The 23,737-nt window shown below is 36.1% G+C and overlaps 1 protein-coding gene across 2 annotated transcripts; it reads right to left on the reverse strand.

Moving 5' to 3' along the window:
• Window positions 1-1,049: 1,049 nt before the first annotated feature.
• Window positions 1,050-4,891, reverse strand: LOC100648248 (CCR4-NOT transcription complex subunit 7). Of its 2 annotated transcripts, none has more exons than XM_003395983.4 (7): window positions 4,725-4,891; window positions 4,227-4,321; window positions 2,945-3,130; window positions 2,712-2,871; window positions 2,358-2,634; window positions 2,146-2,286; window positions 1,050-2,063 (listed from the first exon to the last, which is right to left on the reverse strand). In XM_003395983.4, the coding sequence occupies exons 2-7, from the start codon at window positions 4,240-4,242 to the stop codon at window positions 1,935-1,937; spliced, it is 909 nt and encodes a 302-aa protein (XP_003396031.1). In that variant the 5' UTR covers window positions 4,243-4,321; window positions 4,725-4,891; the 3' UTR covers window positions 1,050-1,934. The 2 variants fall into 2 exon arrangements, with proteins under 2 accessions (XP_003396031.1, XP_020718974.1); XM_020863315.2 differs by lacking the exon at window positions 4,725-4,891 and adding an exon at window positions 3,812-3,982.
• Between the last annotated feature and the right edge of the window lie 18,846 nt (window positions 4,892-23,737).

The raw sequence follows: 23,737 nt of genomic DNA on the forward strand, positions 1-23,737 counted from the left end.
ATGCGTAACGAACGAGGGTCACCTAGAAGGATGTCCTCGGATCCAAGCTAAGACCACTTCCGAGTCAGATCAGGTATAAAACGGTACCTTTAAAGATTAAAAATGGACTTGAATGCCCTTTAAAGCCCGGGTTAAAAGGACAGAGCTAGTTTTGATTTGACAACGAATAAGTTAACTCAAATGTAGATCCTCGCGATAGTGCATTTCCTGGAAGTGACTTTCGCAGAATTTGCCTTCGTCTGAGGCAGGACTCCTATAACTGACTTCTTCCATCTCCTGAAATTTCTGTAACTGGTCCAAAAGGCGCTCGTTGGTAAGACAATGTAACATAGGAACTTGCTAGTATGGATTCCCAACAGGACCCATAGTGCCCGCTGAAACCCAATCAAATATGGTAGACCGAGTTGGGAACTATCTATGTTTACCCTTCGGACTGCGTTGCCAATAACCATTCCGTATACGTCTGTCCCTGGAATCGCATCCACTTACTCGGATTTATCGAACTCGTGGTCAGCTAAATAAAGCTCTCAGACATGAGATCATCGGGTATATTTCATTCGAACCGCTGGAATAACGGAACATAAACTCGGCATAATTAAAGCTGTCAGGGGAAAGAGGCACTCTCGTGTCTTCGAGGATCCTACCTTCGTTTCGCCGATCTTCGGTGGGGATCTGCTTAACTGGCCAAGTTTTAATGGATTCTTCGAGTCTCTGATGCACTCGGATTCGGAAATTTCGAAGGCCTTAAATTTACAACATTTAAAGGCGCACCTGAGAGGTGAAGCCGCGGAACTTCTAGAAAATGTTCCAATTGCGGATGCTGTCTACGACGGCGCATGATTGGATCTAGTGAATATGTATGAAAATTCACATCTACTTTTATTCGGTTATATTCGGTGTGTGGTGAAGTACCGTCCCCAACGACCAAGTCTTCCGCAGCTCAACTGAAGCGGATTTCACAGTTTTTTTATTATATTATTTGCCAAGTAACTCAGAATGTTCTTTTTTTCTCGTTTTAGTTGTGTAGTTGATATTAAAAATCACAAAGCTTTTATTTAAGATGTTTATTGTATTTTCGGAACGATGTGTTATTTACAAAAGAAATATATTTTACGATATTCATTTTTGAAGTGTGGCAAAAGATCTTCCTAGTCACGTTACTAATTTGTTTCACAATAAAAAGTACGTGTAAGAGAAATACTACCTGAAAAATAATGTAAAAAAATGAAGAAGTAATTACTTGCTGATTGTATCTACAAAATAGGATAACAGAATTATAGAATATGTTTCTCAAATACTACGCAACATTTTATTCCGTTGATCTAAAATTGCACAAAGCGTAATTTTGATGAATATTTAAAACACTAATTATAAGGAATTATCAGGCATAAAAAGTAGTGATCTATAAATGCATTGCATGATAAATGTACATATGAACAGTGATAAATGTACTTAAACAATGCAATCTTGCACTTGTTTTTCTTAATTTTTTTGTTTTTTTTTTGCATTATTCTTAGTCAACCTTCTATATCCCAAAAGAGATTTTGCAAAACACTTAAAAGTAGATTTGTTTCCTTTTTTTTCTTTTGTACTGCAATTGTATCTTGTATACCAATATTGTCACAAACGCTTGTAAGGGAATTATATTACATATTTTATGTTGCACAGTATTGTAAATGTTCTCGATTAATAGCACGTATCACAGAAGAAACCTACGAAAGACTCAAATTGAAGGATACAAAAAATGCACAAATATGAAAAAATGTTCCTATAGTTTCATTTTCAAGTAGTAATATTTTTTAATCTACAGCAGTGGTTTGAATGTAATATTGTGGATATGAACTATACGCTTGACCATTAAGTGAAACATTATTTATAACATTTTATTTGTAATGAAATAATCTGTTGCGACTGAGATGTGGTACTTTTTAACATTACGAAGACGAAGAATTATCTCCATTACTGTCTAGGTATCCACCTGAACCGTTTACGACAAATGATGTTCCCAAACCATATAAATGACCACAATATTTCGCATCATCAATATTATCTTCAAAAAACATCTAAAACAACATATATAATTATAAAAATAAAACAATATACGATTTGTTGGTTAATATAGTTTTATTCGAAATATTTGTTTACCTCTCGCATTTTAAAGAAAACCATTCCCGTAAGTAACGAATCAGAACCAGCCTGATGTTGGGGACCAACTCTTTGAATTTCCAATTGCTCTGCTACCTCTTGTAGGCCTCCTTTCAAATTTTTGCAAGATTTCATTAAATACTGTGAACAAAATGTCACATATTAGAGGTAGAAATAGCTTTTATTATAACAGATGTCTATACAAAACATACTTTTACATCATATATTGTTGGAAAATATATCCTAAGAAGTTCAAAGAATTCACTTTCTTCTTGGGGTAAATTTTGATCTGTAAGAAGTTTCAATAGATAGCCAAAATCGTAACCAGAATGAAAGGATAGCCATTTTATGTCGTCAACAAGAACAATTCCCGATGTCATTAATAATTCGGCAAAATCTAACGGATCAATACCCTCTTCTTCGTGTTTTTTAAACTGTATACCACTGTTTTGCAGCATATCTATACTATCTTGCGCATACATATCCTCTCTAAAAAATTGTTCAACATTAGTATTGTTATATTTTATGCCTTTATATTATTCTATATTGAATTATGTATAACTTACTGTAAATTGAATTTGAAATTAAATTGCCATGTCGTATAACTACCGCCAGGTGTATTTCCCGATTCGTCGAGAAATGTAAGTCCGAGTTGGATTATCCGCAAGAGATCTACATTACATCGTAATAACTGATATTGATAATCTGCGCTAGTCCTGAATTCGCCTATAATAAAGAATCATATTTTATTTTACAAATAATTATTGTACAACTAAATTATAATTTTATTATATTATACCAATGGGTCTAGCAACTACTCCCGGAAATTCAGTGTCCATTGCAATATATTGATACTGCTGCACGACTTGCCGAATTGTTCGAAATTCTTCTTCGAGATTATGACCCCAAACATCTCGGATCCCGCATTCTTCATTACTGGGCATAGTCGCCCCACCCTTCTGTTGCCCTATGGGGTTATTTCCTCCTGTGAAAATATGTAAAGATATAAATATTATTTTATATGAAACAAAAAGAAAAGAACTGACAATGACCATTATCAGTATTTCATTGGTCCAATACTAATAATAAACTGATACATTATATGTGTAACTTTTCATGTACTGTTTTTCTTTCACTATTTGAATAGTTAGGTAACTAGGTAGGTAAACGCTAACATTAGGTAAATTATATTTTATAGTGTAATTAATTGTATCATTACATATAGCAGGAAAAACCATTTTTGGTTGGTACTGTTTGAATATCCATATCCACTCTTTCCAACTGCCTTGAGTAAGCATTAGTTCTTGAATAGTACAAAAATGATTTGATAGTATTATATATAGGTACAGACCAACCATAAATGAAGATCTTAAACTGTGTAATATATAGTCATATCTTAATATAAAAATTGAATTCTATTGTTATATCTTAATCAATGGTCATATACCTTATGTTATATTGACATATAAACTTGTTACATAAAGATTATTTAAACATGTTTCTGTACCAAATTATATGAAATTATAACAGATACTATGCAGTAGTTTGTAATATTTTTTTATAAATTAAAAATTCTATTATTTATCTTACAGAGCCTATATAATGGCTCTATAACTGCACCTTCTAGGATTTGTGCATTCTTCTGAAATTCTCTGAAAGCGCACACCTTTTCTTGCAGCAACAGCGACTGAATATTTCTTGGGAACTTCATTGCATGTTTTAATCTATTCTACTACTTTTAAAGAGGACTTCTATTATGTAGTTCTTCTGGAAGTATGTTTCACGTAATATCATCCACACAAATCCAAAGTACTTTATTTATTTTGCTTCACAGTTCCTGCAATACGTATGTGCCACATTGATTATATAAAGGTCAGATATTGGTGTTACACCTTTGGTATTCATTATACAATCAATTATCATTTAATTTCAACAAATATATGTCAAGTCCAACACTTCTCAAGGCTTACTTTGATAAATTTTACTATAATAAAGCTGAGGAGCCATAAAAATTATTTGCAGAACAGTACCTTTGTAAAAGAGATAAATAATTACACATTTACAAGCTGTTTAATACATACCGGTAGCTGAGGGCATAAGGGTAAATATTCTTGTCGTCACCGGGGTTATTTTTATGTTTAATTCCCACTGTCACAGCTTTACCTTCTTCATATCACTGTAAATATACACATAAGTATTATGACTTGTTAAATCAGTTTCACTACATGATATGCAAATTCAATATCAGAGATGTTGTTTATGTATATCACAAACATGGAAAATTAAAGAACAATAAATAAATTTGAATTCTGTGGTGAATAAATAACATTTCTGTTTACAGGTTAGAAATCCGCGCAAATAAGTATTATTGTTTTATAATGATTGTATGCTAAAAAGAAATTCAGAAATGTAATATTAATGTAAAACATGATAATAAAATGATTTTAAACAATAAGAAATTTTCTTAGCACACGTTACTTTCTAAATAAATCTATAGGTGAAAACATAGGTTATGTATCTCAGATAAACAAAAGCGATTTGTTCACGCGAATATGAAAGAAATAAATGTTACAATGTACCTCTTGGTATGGTCGTTTTTCCACACGATGTTTTCTTATGTACTAAGCGAAATAAAGCTTTATAAAACACTTATCGCGCTTTTAAATCTTCTGTCACACTACAAACAGGTTAAATGAGTGTCCAAACTTAAAGCAATTCCCTCTATACATATACATACTAACACTGTCTGAAGTTAGGGCGCCAAAATCGCTACAGCGGGCATTTTTGTTCGTGGCGTTGTTAACATGCTAACCTAACAATAAAACCATAAATGAGATATAGGCAATTGCTAGGATTTATATTTTACTATTTAAAGCAGTATGTATAGAAATTATATTCATTTGAACTAGCAAAACTGATTAAGTCAATAGAAATAAAAATTTGCTACATTCCTATATAAACATCACATATATTATGTACCACAAACAAAGTATAAAATAGATGTGACTCTCAATGCATTTTTAATACCACACCATTGACTAAATACAAGATAGTTATGACATTTAACATACATTTTTTGTGTTCCATGTTTTGGTGATCATCTGACCTCCTTATCATCATCGTGTCACATGCGACGTTATCGATTCAGCATAGTAGTGATATTAACTAAAGGCAGAATAAACGTGACATTAAATAGATCCTTGTGTCTCAAGTTCTGAAATACCGACTTAGAAAAAAATCTCAGTGTTTCTTACGCCCTCTGCAATTTGCTACAGCGAATATAGGAAATATTACAGACGATTTGTTTGTAATTATATTCAACTCGTTTCATTTCATTTACTTATTTTCTACAACATTCAGGCTTTATTTCTTTGCGCGAGCAGCACATTCAATTACCCACTATGGGTTAACGATAAACATTGTTTATGTGTGTTATTATTTATTAATTATTTATGGAGGTAAAGGATTAAAGAAAACATTAATCTTCTAAACTTGAAAATTTTGTGGGATAGTTTAGGATATGCTGTTATGGATTTTGAAAAGTAGGTAGATATAATGTTTAATCTACGATTTTACTTAAAAACGTCGCGCAGGATGGTTTATGTCTTCAAATATCATAATCTTCTTTACGACTTGTACGAGATAAGCTACTATCTATGCATCGTTCGATTTAAGGATCCCTGTGTACCCCGTTGTTTAGGCTGATCTATTTTCGCTTGTGTAAGAAGGGTTGCTTGCGCACAGGGATATTTCGGCTAATTTTTAATTGTCAATAACTAAAAAGCAAAGCCAAAAGCGCAATTTTTTAATTTTTTGATTTTCATCTTATCTTAGCTTAAAGAATTATCCCTCAAATTTAATTACGCCTGTAACTAAACATCCTATATATATGAGGGATAAGTGCGAGAATGTGAAGATTTATTTTGTATGAACCATCACGTTAAATTTCGGTAAAGATTATAAGTTTGCGGTACCCCAGTACCCGTACTGGTACCTGTTGTTGCGATTTATGGTAAATAAACTGGATTAAGTGCAAAAGTATCGTTAGGTATAATCAATAACTGCCATATTATGTCAGATAGGGATAATCTTTCTTAAACAACGCAAATTTAAACAAATAAGCAGTAAATAATGATTAATTGATAGATAATGATGATCAGTGTATTATTTTTGAACAAATGGGCGGTAAATAAAATTGACAACAAGATGCTTATTGATATGAAGTTATTTTAATTTTCTCTTCATAACCTTTTTATAAAATCACTACATGCATATCATACAGAGTTAGTCATCGAATTGGAAATGAACGATGTATACACAATAATTCAATGTTACTTAATACATAATTCTACTGGTTCACCCTCATTAGTCCTTACATGTTTCGCATACCATATGACAGTGCATTTCTCTAATTTTATTGGAAAATGCTGTATCCCGTTGCGCTGAGACGTAATGTCATTGGTATCAATATTAATTGTATTTGACATATATCAATTATACATAACATTATACATACATGATGTTCGAATGTGTAAGAATGTCTATAGTCTGCTCAGCGAGTCGAGATAACAGCTATAAACATCTGTACGTGATAGTATTTAAAGGAGACATGTGCATAATTCTTATAGTACTTTCTCTGCGAACAGACTAAGAATTTTAGGGTCTGATAATCCCACCCCTGATATAAGCAAACAAGCTTTAATAAAACTGATATCAGAGATAGTGTCTTCAACTTTTACGTAGAACTATGTATTTTCAAAGTAACATGTGATTAGTGTGTGTAATCGAATAGGTAGAAGACGTCGTAGTTTAGAGAGCAATCCATTTTACCAAATTGCGTCGAATGCATCTTCGATGTTAAGGAAGAATGCTGAACAATATTCCTTTTCTTCTGACCAGAGAATTTGTTGAATCATACGATGATTTTCCTCAATGGTATCGTATTTTTTTTGAAGGCCGAATTGATGGTTTGGTATTATGCCCTTGTTGTTGACGATAGCAGAGATTCTTTCGTGTATAAGTTTTCTATAAATTTGTAAAATTGGAAAAAGGTTAAAATTTGTTAAGCAGTGATAATTAATATCCAATGGAAAAAGCCAAAACTAATTTTGTTTGGTACTGTATGCGCGGCTCTCTCCTAATCCGTTTTTTCAAATGCTATAGATTAAAAATAAACAGGACTTACTATACTGAGCATGATTGCTGACACTCTTCCAGATTTCTGAAATTGTTCGCGTTTCCATCGCAACCTCCATATATAAATTCTACGCATTTACCCATCTCTACATTGTATCCGAATCTCGGGAAATAACCTCTGCACGTGCCCGTCGCCAATGGTAAAGTACAATCTGTTAATGATCGAAAAATCCTTGCTATTAAAAGCGAATATGACAATTATAAGACTAGTAATCGAGAATGTAATCTTTAAGTTTATACGAATTATTTTATAATATTGACAATACACTATCTCACAGTAAGAAATTCGTTTCTATAAAAATTCGAGAAAAATTGAAATTATTTAAACAACAAATTTAAATACAAATTATGGCATATAAGTACGAAATATAACAATAAAGTTCCTTACGTGATGGTATTTCGGCTGACACTTGATGCACCGAAAGAGCGCAGCAAAGGACGACCAAAAGTAATGCTATGAATTTATGATTCATTGCAACTTGTTGATTAATCAGCGCAACTTCTAATGGCTATGCTTGTTAATTCTGGCGTTATATATACGTGTCGATAACATTTTTATCGCTATAGACCTTTTTATATAATAAGTATTGATGACACATGCGGAAAAAGTGAAGCACTCGAAAGATTAAATATAGATTGTGGGAACTCATCTCTGCTAGTGATAAAGATAAGTATGTTTGGTAATTTAGAATTTCCGAGGCAGAATATGTAAATCTTTTTAAGCAAATCCTAATGGATAAACAGTTAGAAAAAGACTGACAATGCATGTATATAAGAATGATAAAAGGTAAGTACCTATGTATATATATATGTCTGTAATTGTCTTATTACGTAGTATGTGGAAGTTTGCTTCTTTGATTCACTTTAGCGTATAATAGCCCGTCAATATCGGAAATGTATAGTATTCATATGTGTATGCATGACTGACATTTCCTGACTATTCAAACTAACAGTTTCTTTGCTACAATCGAATGTTGGAAAGTCCCGAACCGTGATCAAGAAACGGTCACAAGTGCGTGTGTTCTATTTGTTGAACCGGAACCGTACGTGTCGCTGGTGATACCAGCTTCCACTCATGTTTAAAATTATCCAATTTTTCTATTATCGTCGTAACCATGGTACGTGCGTGCCACGGGAATGCTTATTATTTGCCACACCTTAGCCGAAGAAAATACTTTAACGATCGCATACTGGCTACTATACCCGCTATTTGTTTATAACTCGTATAATAGGTCGTGCATCATCGTTTCACCGGCATTTTTAACCATTTGCATGATATTACATTGTTTCATTATGTGACACGTTAATGATCCGACGATCGCTTCCACGACTTTTTTTTAATGACGACTTAATGTTCTGACGTGTTAACAAGAAACATTAGCCATGTTATTGATTTCGTGGCAGCAATCGTGTTATTATTGCACTTGGACTTTGCATGTGTACTTTGCACCGAGAAGGAAAGCGTCAGATTGCGGTATTGGAGAAATTTGTTTATCGAGATATTAAGGGAAAACATTATTCAGCAATAAGAGATCAAACTCTTTTACATTATTCATATAGTTTTATTAATATTATATTCTTCGATTTATCTATGTACGCAGTTACTTTTTATACAATATAGTATATTATGGAAAGAAGAATAAAAAAAACTATCGGCAAATCTTCCCAATACGAAGTTTCAGGTAAAAGATACGCTGGCTGAGCTCTGATTAGAGATAGGTTGTGCTCTCGTTGTTTCACATTCGTCGTTCCGGGTCGCGATAATCTTATACACATTATAAAATGAATGCACGATCGAACAGAATGTTTTCGTGGCGTATAACGTCGCAACGATTCACTTTTAACGATCTTATCGAACCACTGCACCACACCGCACCGGCTGTAACACATTCCACTCATTTCCCGGTATTTTATTGACACTCTGTTTACCCTTTTATCGCTTGCTTTTAGACTTTTTGCGAAAAGTGTAGAAACTACGAAAAAAAACAAGATGCCAAATAAAGTCTTTCTAGAAAATCCTTATTTCTGATAGGTTTGAAGTTTATGATCTGGAACTTAATTTGAGATTTGAAAGATACTGTTCGTCGTTCCCTTTCCAACTGATTGACGTTCTGTGTAATCTTGTATTTCTATATCTCAAGTAAATATGTAATTAAACGATAAAAATATCAGAGCATTCTTTTCTCGAATACTTTTTCAGATTTTACCATTTTCTCAACACGTATCCCTAAAATAGGCATAGTGCGAAAAATTCGGTAAAATATAATCTATTTTGGAAGGATGACGATGTAGCAAACTACCTCAAACAATCTATCTCCGTCAGGAACGGTGATTTACATACAACAAGGCACCGCAATGATTGCCTTCAGAATACATTAGCTCGCATGCTCTGGATACAGGGGAACAAGCAAACAAAGTACAACCGAACTCGGACCCTGTACTAGCCGAAGACATATCGAAGGAGTAACAATCGAATTCAAATCGTCGCGCGGCTCAATTGCGGTGTGCTTGAAAACAGCACAAGGCTTTCAGGATCAGTTTCTTGCACAATGTTTTACCAGAAAACAACATCGCACACGCATGCTATACAGGGATAGATAAATTTCCTCTCTCAAGTTGTAACCGTTGATTTCCCTCCAATTTGTTGAAATTCAAATTTACTTTGTCTGACCGTGCAACATCGGAATTTTCATTAGCACATTATAGCATATACGAATAGAAGTATCGTAAATCCACTTATTCACGACATTTTTCGTTTCTTTGTCTCTTTTGTACAATTTTATTGAATAATATCGTTGATCGTCCGAGTATTCGTATCAAGATCTATCTATCGTCCCACAAATCGGAACGTGTATCCACTTTTAAGCACAAACCTCACTTGCAAATTTAAACCTACTTTATACTTGCTCATAAAATCTTTCTTAATTTGAATGCCATTCGTTATAACAATGTTAATCCAATTGTTCAACAAACTGAAATAAAAATTTTGCTCGGAACGGGTCAAACAAATACCATCTATTTTTATGCAAATTTCCGGACGGTTAATTGAAAAACCGGGTACCCACGTATCGTAACGTAGTATCCACCATCTACCTTCTAAATATAATTCCATTCTACGTAACATTGCAACGCAACATGTAAGTACATAGATAGGTATGTACGCGTGACTAAGTTTCCGTGGCCGTAGATTAAGTCGCGAACGAGCTCGGCCTATCGCGGGGCCTCCTATTAGAATTACTTTCAAGCACCCATTGTGATCTGCTGGTTTCCATAGATCGCTGACACAAAAGAAATATAGCGTAGGACACGCCGATAGTGCCTTCGGCTATTGCCACACACGTGGCTGATAACCCGTACGATCTTTCCGGAGCAAAGACGCTGTAATTGCATGAGTTCCGCATTTTTCCACCGACGTAGAGAGAGACCTGTCCTTTTCTATCTCTGTCCGTTCTTCTTCTCGAGCTTCGTGCTTCCATGCTCGCTGTCTATAACACGCTCTCCTCTCAAACACCCGTGCGCCATTGCTATTGCCTCTCGTACTACTTATCGGTACCAGCTTCAGGCGTCTGACCGAACCTAGAATCGACTTGCGGTTCATTCATTCTTCCAGTCTTTATTGTTTGTGTCAGAATGTCACGAATTTTCTGTGTATCGTGGTCTTATGCTCAAGATATCAGCTGGATATTCCTCATTGTTTCATCGACAGTGAATGAACTAATTTTAGTACACATAAAATAATATTTCAGGTGTTCAGAAATTACGTATATTGGCCTATTTTATATATCGAAAACTAGAGAAGAGTAATGATGTTACGAATATTATTTTTTACTTTAATTTGCTTTAGTATTCGTTACTATTTATGCTATCTTCTTCAGATAAATGAACTTATGGAAATAAGACATTTGTTCGTTGATAACTAAACATTAATTATCTATCGGTGTAATGAAATTGGGAAAGTTAGAAAATGTAGAGTTTGTCAGTTTGACTTTTGAAATGTTCATCCAACGTATTGTATTTTGGATCAACTTGAAGAGTTTCTCTTTGTAGTTTGTAGCTTAAAATAGTAATCGTAAAGGGAAAAGTGACGAAGTAGATCTACAGGATGATTGAATTTACTTTTGTTCCAAGCAAAGACTTTAAATATATCAATAATACAAAAACGGCGGTCCAACATAAGAAATCTTGCGTTAAAATTCACACAATATTCGAAAGCTTAGAACTGTTTGTCCGTTAACTTTTGATGGTTGATAAATTGCTGTAGCAGCTGAGGAGACACTGAGGTCTGCGTCCTCCTGCGAGATTCACGAAGCGATATTAACGATAAAGCCGTTGGTGAAATTTACGAGTCACGAAAAGTATAAAACAGCGTGTCACTATAAAACCGGAGGCACTATTACCGATAAAACGACGACGTCAACCGATGGGGCCAGGCCGAATCGTGAGCGAATCGTGGGTAATCCAAGCAATTTTGTCGTCTAAACGGATACAAATAGAACAGCGATAATGCAGTGACACGGTTTTGTATCGGCTGTTCTGTATCTTCATGATTTAATGGACGTCGAAGTCGGTGCTGCACAGGTAACGGGTGTTTTACGGTAATATTATACAGAGCCATGCACTCCCATAGACGCAACGGCATTGTGCCCGAATCTGTGAAAATAGGCTTCCTAACTCTGCTCTGGAACCATTTTCGAACGTAAACAACGAACGTTAGACTGATTATTCATTCTCGAATACAAATGTTCATCCATTCTATGACTGTTGCTAATTTACTGTTTTCTAAAAGTAATTAGGATTACTTTTAATTGCGGATAGTTTTCGATTTGTGAATTTGGATCTCCTTTAGAACAGCAAAATAACTTCTTACTATGCTTCTTGCGAGAAAAGTAAAATAACAGAGAAGAGAAAAATTTGAGATTCTCATTTTACAAACAGCATCGTTATTCGAGTGACAATGAAAATATGCAGCTGTTAAATATCAAGATTTAATGAAAGTCGCAAAATAATTCCACTCGAGACGAACCGAAATTGGTTCCCGACTGTTTTCTATATAGAATCGTAGCGTGACTAAAGTTAAGCTAGTTTCACGAAATCTCACGAGTTCGTATTAGGTTCCTAGTTATCTTGGCGAATTGAGAAAGTATTCGCAACTATTGGCAATTTTCCTTATTAAACGTTACGTTCGTTGGCACGTAGAAAAGTTATTGGGACAGGACGAGGACAAAAAGAAGGCTGCTCAAAGTTCCTGGAACGCGTTAAAAGCGGTAGCCTGTAATCCGACTTTCGGGGATCGTTCAGAAGAGTAAAACGACACACGCGTGTACTCCGACGGAATTTCCATAATTAGTGGGTGGCAAAGGTACAACTATTAGCACGCGAAAGTTGGCAAGTTGCTAACTGATTTGCATCGAAACGTGGGCCACATCGTATCAACATCGGGCTCGTTCTACTTTCGTTATTACTTCATCAGAGCGTGCTTTCCTTGGCTGCGTCGAATGGACGAGAAATTAATTCGTGTCGGGGAACGCATTTTCGAGAACCAATCGGGCAAGAGAAGTTCCGCCGCCACTGCTGGAGGACACGCGTAATCGTCCGATTTATGAGACAATTTGTGGAACCAGAGAAGGAGATCAAAAATAATGATCGATATATAAATTTGCCTCTTGTCGAATATATCCTTTATTGGGGCGCTATATCCATTTTCCGCAATTTATATGGACTAATTTAGTTCGGTTAACGATCCCAAAGCACGAGAAATCGTCCGAGATTGGGGACATATGGCCCACTCATCAGCCTCACGCTATTTTGTTCTCTTAATGGCGTTTGGATCATATATAAAATTCTTTATATTAATGAAACGCGTCCAATATTTTATCGCTAAAGTATCCATTTGTAGAATGCTTTATGTTTACGAAATTTATGCAACGAGATTGACAATGTTATAAACCATAGATTTGGAAGAAAAATAGGCGAGTAGATTTTTGTTTGTTATTTAAAAGTTATTCGGAAAATGTTAGATACGTTTCAGGTTAGTTTTCGAAATTGATTCGAATTGAACGACATAAATTTGCATAAGGAAGTGTTTAATTATCGAGTATCTTATTACGATACTATGAATCTTTTTAATATCATATTCCAATCTTTGAAAAAGGCAACAAATTGGTAATTTTTTGATAAATCATCGATAATTTGAAACGAAACGCGATTGCAAAGTTTGCATAGTTATCAGTCGGTTGCACCAATCGCTGTTAAGCGTCTCTCATTTGACGGTCGACTAGTTACTGCGTTTATGGAATATGATTTACGGTAGGAACGCCCAAGGAAATTATGGCGTCTTGGGTTTCCATAATGCCGAGATTTGCCGCTCTTGGAGCCACCTAATCCAGCTGCATGCAAGAAGATCCTCTTATCTTGAGGACACGTTCCCTAGCCGAGTAAGACGATTATCTTCGAAACCTTGCGTGAACAGATACCCGGCCTCCCGATGAAATTCAAAGAACCATGCGATGTTATTCGTACCTGCCGCTATTTTGCTCTGATGGAAATTTTTAATTACTTTTAAGTCAGGTATCTCGATGATCACCGTCACGATTGAGGAAAGGATGGTTACTCGAACAGGACGAATGAAAATCTAGGATTGAATTTTAGACACGTTCTAGTCAGAGTGTCGAACAAGATCGATTTACCAGCGAGAAATTATATTTTCCGACACGGTCGAACCGGTATCGATCTGCGGATTTAATTGCACAGGAGCAAGGTATCTTACGGTTTACACCAGTAGGTTAGATTCTGATCCTCCATAATCTCTCTTCAAACTGGTAACCTGAGATGCTTCGGTATTACGGGAGAGGTTTCTTGGACATTGGAGAACCCTTTCAAATCTACGTTTGTTTACTTATACAAGTATCTTACGGATACTATCATATCATATCGAAAGATATAATTCACTAACGAAAATAAAATATTGATCCTACTTTTCCCTACCATTGATCCTCTATCATTTTCTAAATTCTTCGATACAGAACAATATCAAGCTGATCGTTTTATTTTCCATTGAAATTTTGCTGAAATTATTCGTACAACTGGAAAGTCAACAAGAATGTACGTACCAGGATCTTATCTGTGATTTTCAAATACAAACAATTCATGATTTTGTGAGTACCAACATGATGGCTAAACATAAACGCGTGGATCTGTGTGGGTCGGATTCATCCGACGGCAGGGCCAAGACTTTGACCTCGAAATTCCACGAAAGGTACTCCCATATCACAAGGCATAGACCACGATGCGCATAAATGTTTACTGGTCTTTAGTCTTCAGAAACGTGTCATTTGATTTACAACATTCTCTCGCATTGATTCAGCAGCTGTAACAGTAGCAACGATGTCAGGTGTAGGAACTGTGGAACAACAGCAGGCGTCTCCTCCTAGTTGCGCACAGAATTGTGCTGAGTTCGTGCTGGCAAGCCGACGTGCGAGTGATTTGCATCGAACTCGCAACCCACGGGAGGAGCGAGAATAACGGGCCGGTTAGCCACTCGACGCCGTTTCGTGTCTGCCACTTGGTCACCGGTAATTAACAGGCTCTGTGAAGCACTGTATGAATCGAGTGGCGGCGCGCGACATGCTTCTGAGGCCGTGTCAAGATGCTCCCCGGCCGAGACGCGTCGGCTTTCCTTGTGCCCTCTGCTACCTGCCATCTCACCGACGATTAATTGCCACGGAAATGCTGTTGTTTCAACGGAACCAAGCCCCTCGACCTTCTTTGGGCATCTATATAGTACATAGTATATCGGTTTTTCTAGGTATCTTTGGAATTTCTGGATCTACACGTTTGGAGAACTTTCTGGATCGAATTTTATGGTCATCCGAATTCACATCGTGGTCCTCCATGATCGTCTGTTAACTTTACGAGTCCAAGGAATGAACGAGTATTGATTCTTATTAAAAAATTGAACATTAGGATTGAACATTATTAGTAAGTAGATCTTTATGGGATTCCAATATAATAATTGTTTGATTCCTACACCGGTACTGATTAAGTATAGGAATTAAGTATGGAACTTCGTAATACAACCAATCGAGAAAGATATTATCGAACTTATGAGTCGAATGCTTAATATCAGGATTACTCATAGTATTTCTATTATATCGTAATATTTTTCAATCTACGATTGAGAGTTTGCCGATGTACTCGTATATAGTGAAAGAACCTCTTGAACGTTTGTTCGCTTCTCTTTCATCAAGAACGCACAATGCGATCCATCGAGTCGTCGCGCCTTTAAACACTGTATCATTCCGCTGAATCAGGTTGAATAAGTGTGGAGAAGTTGCCGGCGGGCTGTTTACTCGAGAAGCTTATAAATTGGCTCGACGGTCGAGAGAAGGCATGCATTTCCAATTTCAAAGAGTGTGTCTGATTGTATAGAGGCGACGTGTTTGCTAGAGAAGCTGAAACAGAAGGCGATTCTAGTTGCTAGAGAACAGAGTCGCCCGTGAAGAGGATTCCACCTGATACTCGGCTATCTTCCCGCGCCACCCAGTATTGTGTTCCTGCCGTGAAACCCATTTGCTTTCTGTTAGAGGGCCGTGTAACGGTGGAGGCGGAGAGGACGACGTAGCAACCTCGGCTACTATCACGAGGACGAGAAGAAGAGTGAGAGAAGAGCCGGCTTCGAGAGCGACGACGGTGTTCTATTTAATTAAGTTTGCATTGTATCGAAGTGCATGCTACAGGAAAAGATCGTTATCGAACTTTCGCGAGATATGACGTTCACTGGCCCACCACACTTATCAGAGCCGATCTGCCGGAGCAAATGAACGGTCGCGTTCGAACGCTCACTCCTAACGAGATCGAGAGCTTCCTTCGCAGGCTTTCTTCTTCTTCTTCTTGACATCGTCATGTAGCGTGCTCGTTTCAGAAGTCTAACGTGACTTCTCCTAGGCTTCCACATGCAGAAATGCCTCTGTTCGAAGAGGAGTACTTACCTGACTCGCGGTGCAGCGACGACATCTGTATTGCGGAGGCGCGCGGGTACAATTAACATCCTGCAACGTCGACGTCCGACGTTGTGCTAGGGAATCTCGTTTTCTGGAACAAATGTGCCTCGACGGGTGTTTCGACGTAGATATACTGCACTGAAAACGATACATAGGAAACGGCGACGATGAAACCGGCCGAGTTACTGACAATTGTGAATATTGACGTCGAGAATGGAAAGGATGCTGGACAAAGCAGTTGAATCGTCCGTGTAATCTCGTTACGTGAACAATTGATGTTGGCTGGCGAACGTTTGAAAATCACAAGATACGAGTGTTAGGGAATATATTAATCTTTACTTTTAAAACTGGCGTGGAAATAGAGACATTGATTTATAGAAGTCATCAACTACTTATGATCTTTCCCGAAGTTCATATTTACTATTCAGCTCAGCGTGTCTTCGATGCTTCAAAATGTTTTCTAACTTTTAATAATACTTTTCTTCCTTTCTTCGGAATAGAAGCATTTACAGCAATAAAGAGGTAGCTTCGATGTTTGAATTCTATTTATTACGTTGAATTAAGTTTGAGTTTGATTTTGAGTCGAATTTTGCTGATTTACTCAAATTACTAATAGAAAGTGGAGTCGCTTCCTTATTGCAACAGTAGAGTCTTTCGAATTCGAATTTCAAATTCTTTCAATATCAATTCAATTTCTTTCTTTTCTTCCTACTTGAAAAAAAATCCGACGGACAGATTTTGAAACAAGCATCAAAGAGCGTGGCATACATTAAAGCCAAATTTTTTGAAACGATTTTGAGATTCGGGGAACGTGCCGATTCAAAATGCGGTCTGATCACGTACATTATATTAAAAAGGGTTTCATATACGTGTAGCCTTTTCAGCTGCGCGTATTATTGCGAGTTATTAGCCCGAAGCATCACGTGTGTCGCGTTAAACATGCGAGCAGATTATTTGCATTCATGAGTACGTCGCGTCGGTAAAAAAGCAAACTGCTTTCACGATGGAATCGTGACAAAATATTCCAGGAATGCAACCGTTCGTCATACATCGTGATCACGTCCCGTTTGAAAAATTTCTATACGGATAATTAAAATCGACCGAGTGTACGCGACATAATGAAACGCGCGAACGCGTGCCCTGGACGTGTTCGAATTTCTGTATCACGACTAATTGAAACAAGAACGGCCGCTTTGTCGGAAGCTGCAGATAATAAAAGTTTTTCGCAAGTCGCTTTTAATAATCCCGAACTATTATGAAGTAAACTTCTGCGGAGAATAATATTTCAAGTATAAATCTCGGGAAGTTTCGCGTGTTTTAAAGATACCAGATGCTTGGAAAAGTTTTATCGTTACTAGATGCAAGACAGGAATTCAAGCTTTTAAGACAATTTATTTAACGTCAATTTAATGTTTTATATATAGGTACAAGTTTGTGGCAGATTCGTGTTTCCTGTAAACTGATATAAAAATTAAAAATATAGTTTTAGATGTACTTGTATAAATCACGATAGATACTTTTATGGTAGTTGTTCTCGAAAAATCTGGAACTGTACAACAATTTTCACAAATGCTTTCGTAGTTCAAATGTCATTCAATTATATATAAAAAATGAAAAGAAAAGACAAAAATGTTATTTATGGTTATAAAAGTATGTACCTAAAGTATAAATAAAAATAAGTAAAGAATGCTCAACTATAACTTTATATACTAAATTTACTGTACTTAATATGCTATACTCAATTTTTATTTATTAATGAATAATGGCTATTATTTAAAAAGAAGTATAACATAGTAAACTATAATGTTTTCAATTGTTGATATTTAGCCGGTTTTATTAAATGGTTCAAAATATAGTTATCAAATATTTATTTGTAACGTTCCCAATATTATTGTCAAAGATAAAACCATCGTTCAATATCCAGTCGAAAAATTTGCAAATTAATAATGTCAATGCCTATTACTTTCGGACGCTGTGTGGTATATAGGGTTAATTTATCGTAATGCGCACATCAGTTTGCTGTCAAAATTATTCTACCGAATACATATCGAACCAGAAACTAAGGCGTAACGTTACTTTCATGCAGAATTTCAATTTCCCTATTGTAATATTTATGAGTTGCATTCATTTTGTATCGGCCATTGTAAAATTCCTTTATTATGCATAGCGTTGTTTCTGAAATCGCGGCAAACGAACAAAATTTTAATGCGAATGTTGTTTCCAATCAATGCGATACCGTTAACATAAATTACGACATAAAAAGAATAATGAAATCCTTTTTTATTTAGTCCTTTTTGTATGTTAAACTTCGCACAACAAACATAAAATTCCAAATTCGGGGCGATGGAATTGAGAGAGACGAAACATGAAATTTTGAATAAATTTTGAAAAATTGCTGTAACGATTCGGTTATTCAGATCTCACCTGACTGACTTTTAAAAATTGTATATTTCCTGCCCGCAAGATACATTGACAATAATTTACAGATTAGACGAGTCACGGTTATTATCGATCATGTTAAATCCGGATTACAGTGATATTTGGGTTATCAGAGCAAGCATAAATGATCCGTATTACTATAATTAAATTACAGATGGAAGTCGATGATAATATTCAAATTCAACCTAGGAAGTATCTAAATAATCAATGAAACCAGGAAGCAAACAAACATAGTTGATCGATATAGCGATTAGATCACAGATATAATATTCAAACTTAGATCTGAACTAAAACCGTGCTCAACATATAAGATTTAAATCAACACTTGATTTTTATATTTTCTGATTGAACATTTCATTTTCTTCGTTTCACATGCTTATTACCATTTCTGGTGTTTTGTGTCTTTTGCTTACAACCTGATCAACGTGTATTACAATGATTTGCCAGCTCATTCGATAATGATGCTCTCCATACAATAAAACGCGTCACTCGTTTAGACAGGGTTATTGAACAAGAGTTAGTCGAGTCGCAGTTATGTAACAAATTTAATAGCAACGAACAGAAACATGGCCTGTTTCGTTCAGAGTAATGCAGTAGCTTGCGAAGATCATCTCCTGTCGTCATAACTGCACGGTTAAATGCCTTTTCATGGCAGTAATGAATTTCTCGAAAGATTAATTCGAAAATCTTCATGCGTCACGCAATTTAACGAGGGCCCGCGACATGTGTTTCAGTTTCGGCTGTGCACACGCGCCCCGTATGCGTGCTTCATGCACCGACGTGTACTTTATCTACCACTCGAATCGTAAAAAATACGCTCTAATGAGCCGGCCAGCATCGTTAAAGTAGCCCTTTAAAGATTCAGCGATGATAAATCATTGTGATTACCCGTCAAGATATCAGGTCCTCTTTCCTTCCGGCAATCGCCGATAGGTACAAATTAAAAGGACATCATCTCTCTGTCGCGGCATCATTAATTAGGATATTTACGCCATTAGCGAAATTCTACGTTTTTTTACATTTTCTTCGCGATAATCTTACTGTTTGTTTCGTTCGAAATTTTTAATATATTGATCAAATAGGTTATAAATGTGCTTAATATAGACAATGATGGTCGTTAGATCAAGGAAAGCAGATTGTGATGAAACTAATATAATTGTTATGATTAATCTTACACATATGTTCTAATGTCTCCAGATGTTGTAGTATCAGGAGACAAGAATAATAGGTAGCATTGAATAAAAAGATGAAGAATATTTATTTGTAAATCGAAGAGAATTGGAACAACTTTCCTAAAAATTTTACAAGCCACATTAATTCTGAAGCCAATACTAAATTGATTATTTCCTCGATAACAAGATTCAAGTTTTATTAAACCGGTGCTTTATTCAAGCTAATGGCTCTGTTAAAGTCAACAAGAAAAAGAGTTTCCCGCTCTAGAATGTTCTTAGAAAGTTGCCATATGGTCGTAAAATTGGTACGTTCCGACTTATGTCGTCAACGAATTATCCGGTCGTGATAAGTTGCGAATCTCGTAGGAAATCGATGCAGCCTAGTCGTCGCGATGCTCTTTCCGGCTTAACGCGGATCTAGCGCGTAAATACGCAAACCAGCGTCGTCCTGGCGAAACGTATCACGAACCGGTCGACACGCCACTTAAAATATATGTCTGAACGAAACGAAAGGGAAGGACGCTTAAGATTACGTTTCAACTGTAGAACACGTAATTGTATTTATGTTATGTCACCAAACCTGTAAATTTTATCGAAGTAGCTTGTTATAATTACCGTGGAATTCAACGGCATTAACGCGACAATATTAAAGTTAGCCGCCGATCAACGTTAATCGCGTGCTCATCTCCGTTTCATTAGTTGTTACTGACAGAGTTAAAGAATAAAAGGCTAGTTTCTAAATTGCCAGAGGGATGATCTGGACAAGGAGCGGGAGAAATTGGCTTGGAAGATTGGTTAGATTCGCTGAATATCGAATTTATGGTAATTATTGGGTTGTGAGGTATAAAACGTCTGCCTGATGAAGGCTTTAACGATGAATACGAAGTTAGAATCTCAACGAATGCAGTAAATAGACAAGAGGCTCGGGTTACTCTTTCGTATAAAATTTGACTCTACTATATACTATTTTATACACTCTGTATATAATATGAATTTGATAAGTGGAAATTGGATTATCAAATCATGTTATTAAAGGGTTTGAAAATGTGAGAGACAAGTTTGCGAGAGAAACAAGCAATACAATAAAGCGATAAAAGATTTATATTAATCAAGAAAATTAGATATTGTATCGCCTTATTCAATAACCTGGCTGGCTTCGTTTACCATATATTTATATCTTGTTCCACCGTCGTAAAATCCAATACACCTATTACAAATTAATGATACATAATCAACAAAAAGAGTTTACTTCAACTCTCTTCAACGCAAGAGAAAAATAGTTACCTCTGTGTCATAAATTCACAAACCCGCAGCCTAACCATGAAACGAAAAGATTTGTTTTCCAAGATTCAGGGAACGATCGCGAGACACGCTATCCCTCGAACAAATTTCCCGAAGAGTCCCTAATCAAAAACCTGTAACGATTCGTCTTCCCTCTATCCGAAGTCGCTGGCATTCTACAACTTTTGCAACTCGTTCGCGAAAGTGTCTCGGCTTAAACGTTGTATACCTTGATTAATAGAGCCGCTCAGTTAAGAAGACAAAGTGTTCAAGCTATTCCACCGTGCGCTAAACTTCCTCAGCTCAAACGAGGCAGTCTTTACGATGGCGGCACGTCGCGTCGTATGGAGGTGGCATCGATCCGGGTTACTGGTCCACGTCGGAAGAACAGTCTAGGTTTCGGTTGAACAGAGGTTGGGCCCTATCTCACAGGGGTTAAGTAATTTGTCGTTGCCGATGGGTTAATGTTATCCATCACTAAGCGGGAATTTACGATGTAATAAGGCCGCAGACCGACTTCCACGATCTATCTCGGGAACGTCTCTTCTCGATCCTCGATTCTGTGGCCCGTGCTGTTTCCTTCGGTTCTTGTCGCAGTTTCCATCGTATTCTGTGTAATTTTCCTTGCCCCGAGGAGTGTCACTGCTCCACCCAGAGCTGGATTTCTTGTCGTGATTTAACTGGTATTCCGTTACCTATTAATTAATATGATCGAGACATGGGTGACGGGCAATAAGAAAATATCGTGGCACTTCATATCTCTTATCAGTACGCGACTGTCAGAGATGCTTGTGATTCCATAAGCTGCAGAGAACTTTAGAATCCCCAGAATCCTGAAGATTCTAAATACTTGGAAATCTTGAAGAAGGAAATTTAGTACAATTAAAACTTCTATGTATGTTAGTAATTAATATTCGGAATTCCTTAATGATCAATATCGAATGAAATCGATATCGAATGAAATACAATAAAATTATCGTATCCTTTATCGTTCCTCCAGATTCTAAAATAGGAGTTTGCGTGAAAATATTGACGAAGTCGAGTGTCTGAAAAATGAGTGGAATTGTCGGTTTACTGAAAGTTTCTCGAAAAGGAAACGACGATGCTTCTTCACTGTGGCAAAGGAATACAACTAAAACGACGGTTTCTTCCTCTACGAAAGTTTATCGAATTGCGGAGTCTCGAGTTGGACTCCCTTAAGTATCGTCAAGCGTCGAATCGAAAACATGACGAATGCACTTCTGTCCGGGCTGTCGCGTGGGAGAAAAAAAAGTGCAAGTTAATTTCAACCAAATGGAAGGAGGAGGAAGACACCCGACGGAATAAAGTACTCTGACGGTTTATGCAATGAGATTTATTCTCGATCCGGGACTAGCGACGAATAGTACCGTGGCCGTGGTGCTCGAAAAGCATTCGACTTCCGTGTTGATCATTTTTACCGAGAAATGTACGATAGGCACGCAAGTTTTATCGTAAATCCTACGCGTCCCGCGGCGAGGCGGAAATAAACGCGACGCCGAAGATAAGTTGGACGATCGTCTCGTTATAACGTGTCGTGGCAATTAAAAAATGACAAATGGGTAAGCTATGAGGTGTCGCTACAAATTCAGATTATCCGATAAGCGTATTATTATTTAATGAATCGTGACTGGAAATGTCGTTACACGTAATATAGCTTTTTTCGCTGGACTGCGCGTTTTGTATATTTTGCGTCATTCTACGAGTGTAATATTTAAACTTTCGCCATAATCGTATACCAATCTTCTTGGCTGATAATGATGTAAAATATACTGCGAGAAGATATGCGACGACATATTCGATACACATTCGGTACTTCTACAACATGATGTAGAAAAATATCGTAGAAAATTAATCGTATTAAATTCACGGTAGATTGATAACAATACATATAATTATATATTATATTTACATATAATTATATATATAATTATATATATAATTATATGTATAATAAATATATATATAATTATATATATAATATACATATAATTATATATTATAATTATATATTAATTATATACTAATATATTAGTAATATCGATTAAAAGGACACAATTATAAAATTTGTATTTATTGTTCCAATGTGGAATGAAATTCATTATTACGATGGCTATTTTCTACAACATTAACTCGACAATTTATGAAAATGTTCTTGATTAATTTCCAATTTCTCATCCGATAGTAGGCTATCAATTTACGAATAATGAACAAATTCATTAGAAAACCATAATTATAATGCGAAAATTTTTCTTTATGAAATTACACACTACCCTATTAGCGAAATTGCTGCAGTAAACTTAATGAAGTAAAAATTCTAATAGATACGTTTTAAAACATTATAAAATCACACTTACTATACATGTATGGCGTATAATCAGCGTCATTACAATTCATGAATTCTGCTTTCAATTAGTAGTATTCGCTGAAAAAACGTGCACTATCAGGATCAACGGCCACGATGATCGTAAAGACCAATGAAATTGC

The sequence above is a fragment of the Bombus terrestris genome, chromosome 6 (genome assembly GCF_910591885.1).
Source record: "Bombus terrestris chromosome 6, iyBomTerr1.2, whole genome shotgun sequence".
In the NCBI taxonomy this organism is placed as follows: domain Eukaryota; kingdom Metazoa; phylum Arthropoda; class Insecta; order Hymenoptera; family Apidae; genus Bombus; species Bombus terrestris.

Excerpts from the sequence above, each read along its gene's own strand:
- LOC100648248 (XM_003395983.4), bottom strand. Across the intron at positions 2,872-2,944 it reads AGTAGTTGCTAGACCCATTG|GCGAATTCAGGACTAGCGCA; the intron begins GTATAATATAAT and ends TCTTTATTATAG. Across the intron at positions 2,287-2,357 it reads CAACAATATATGATGTAAAA|TATTTAATGAAATCTTGCAA; the intron begins GTATGTTTTGTA and ends TTTTGTTCACAG.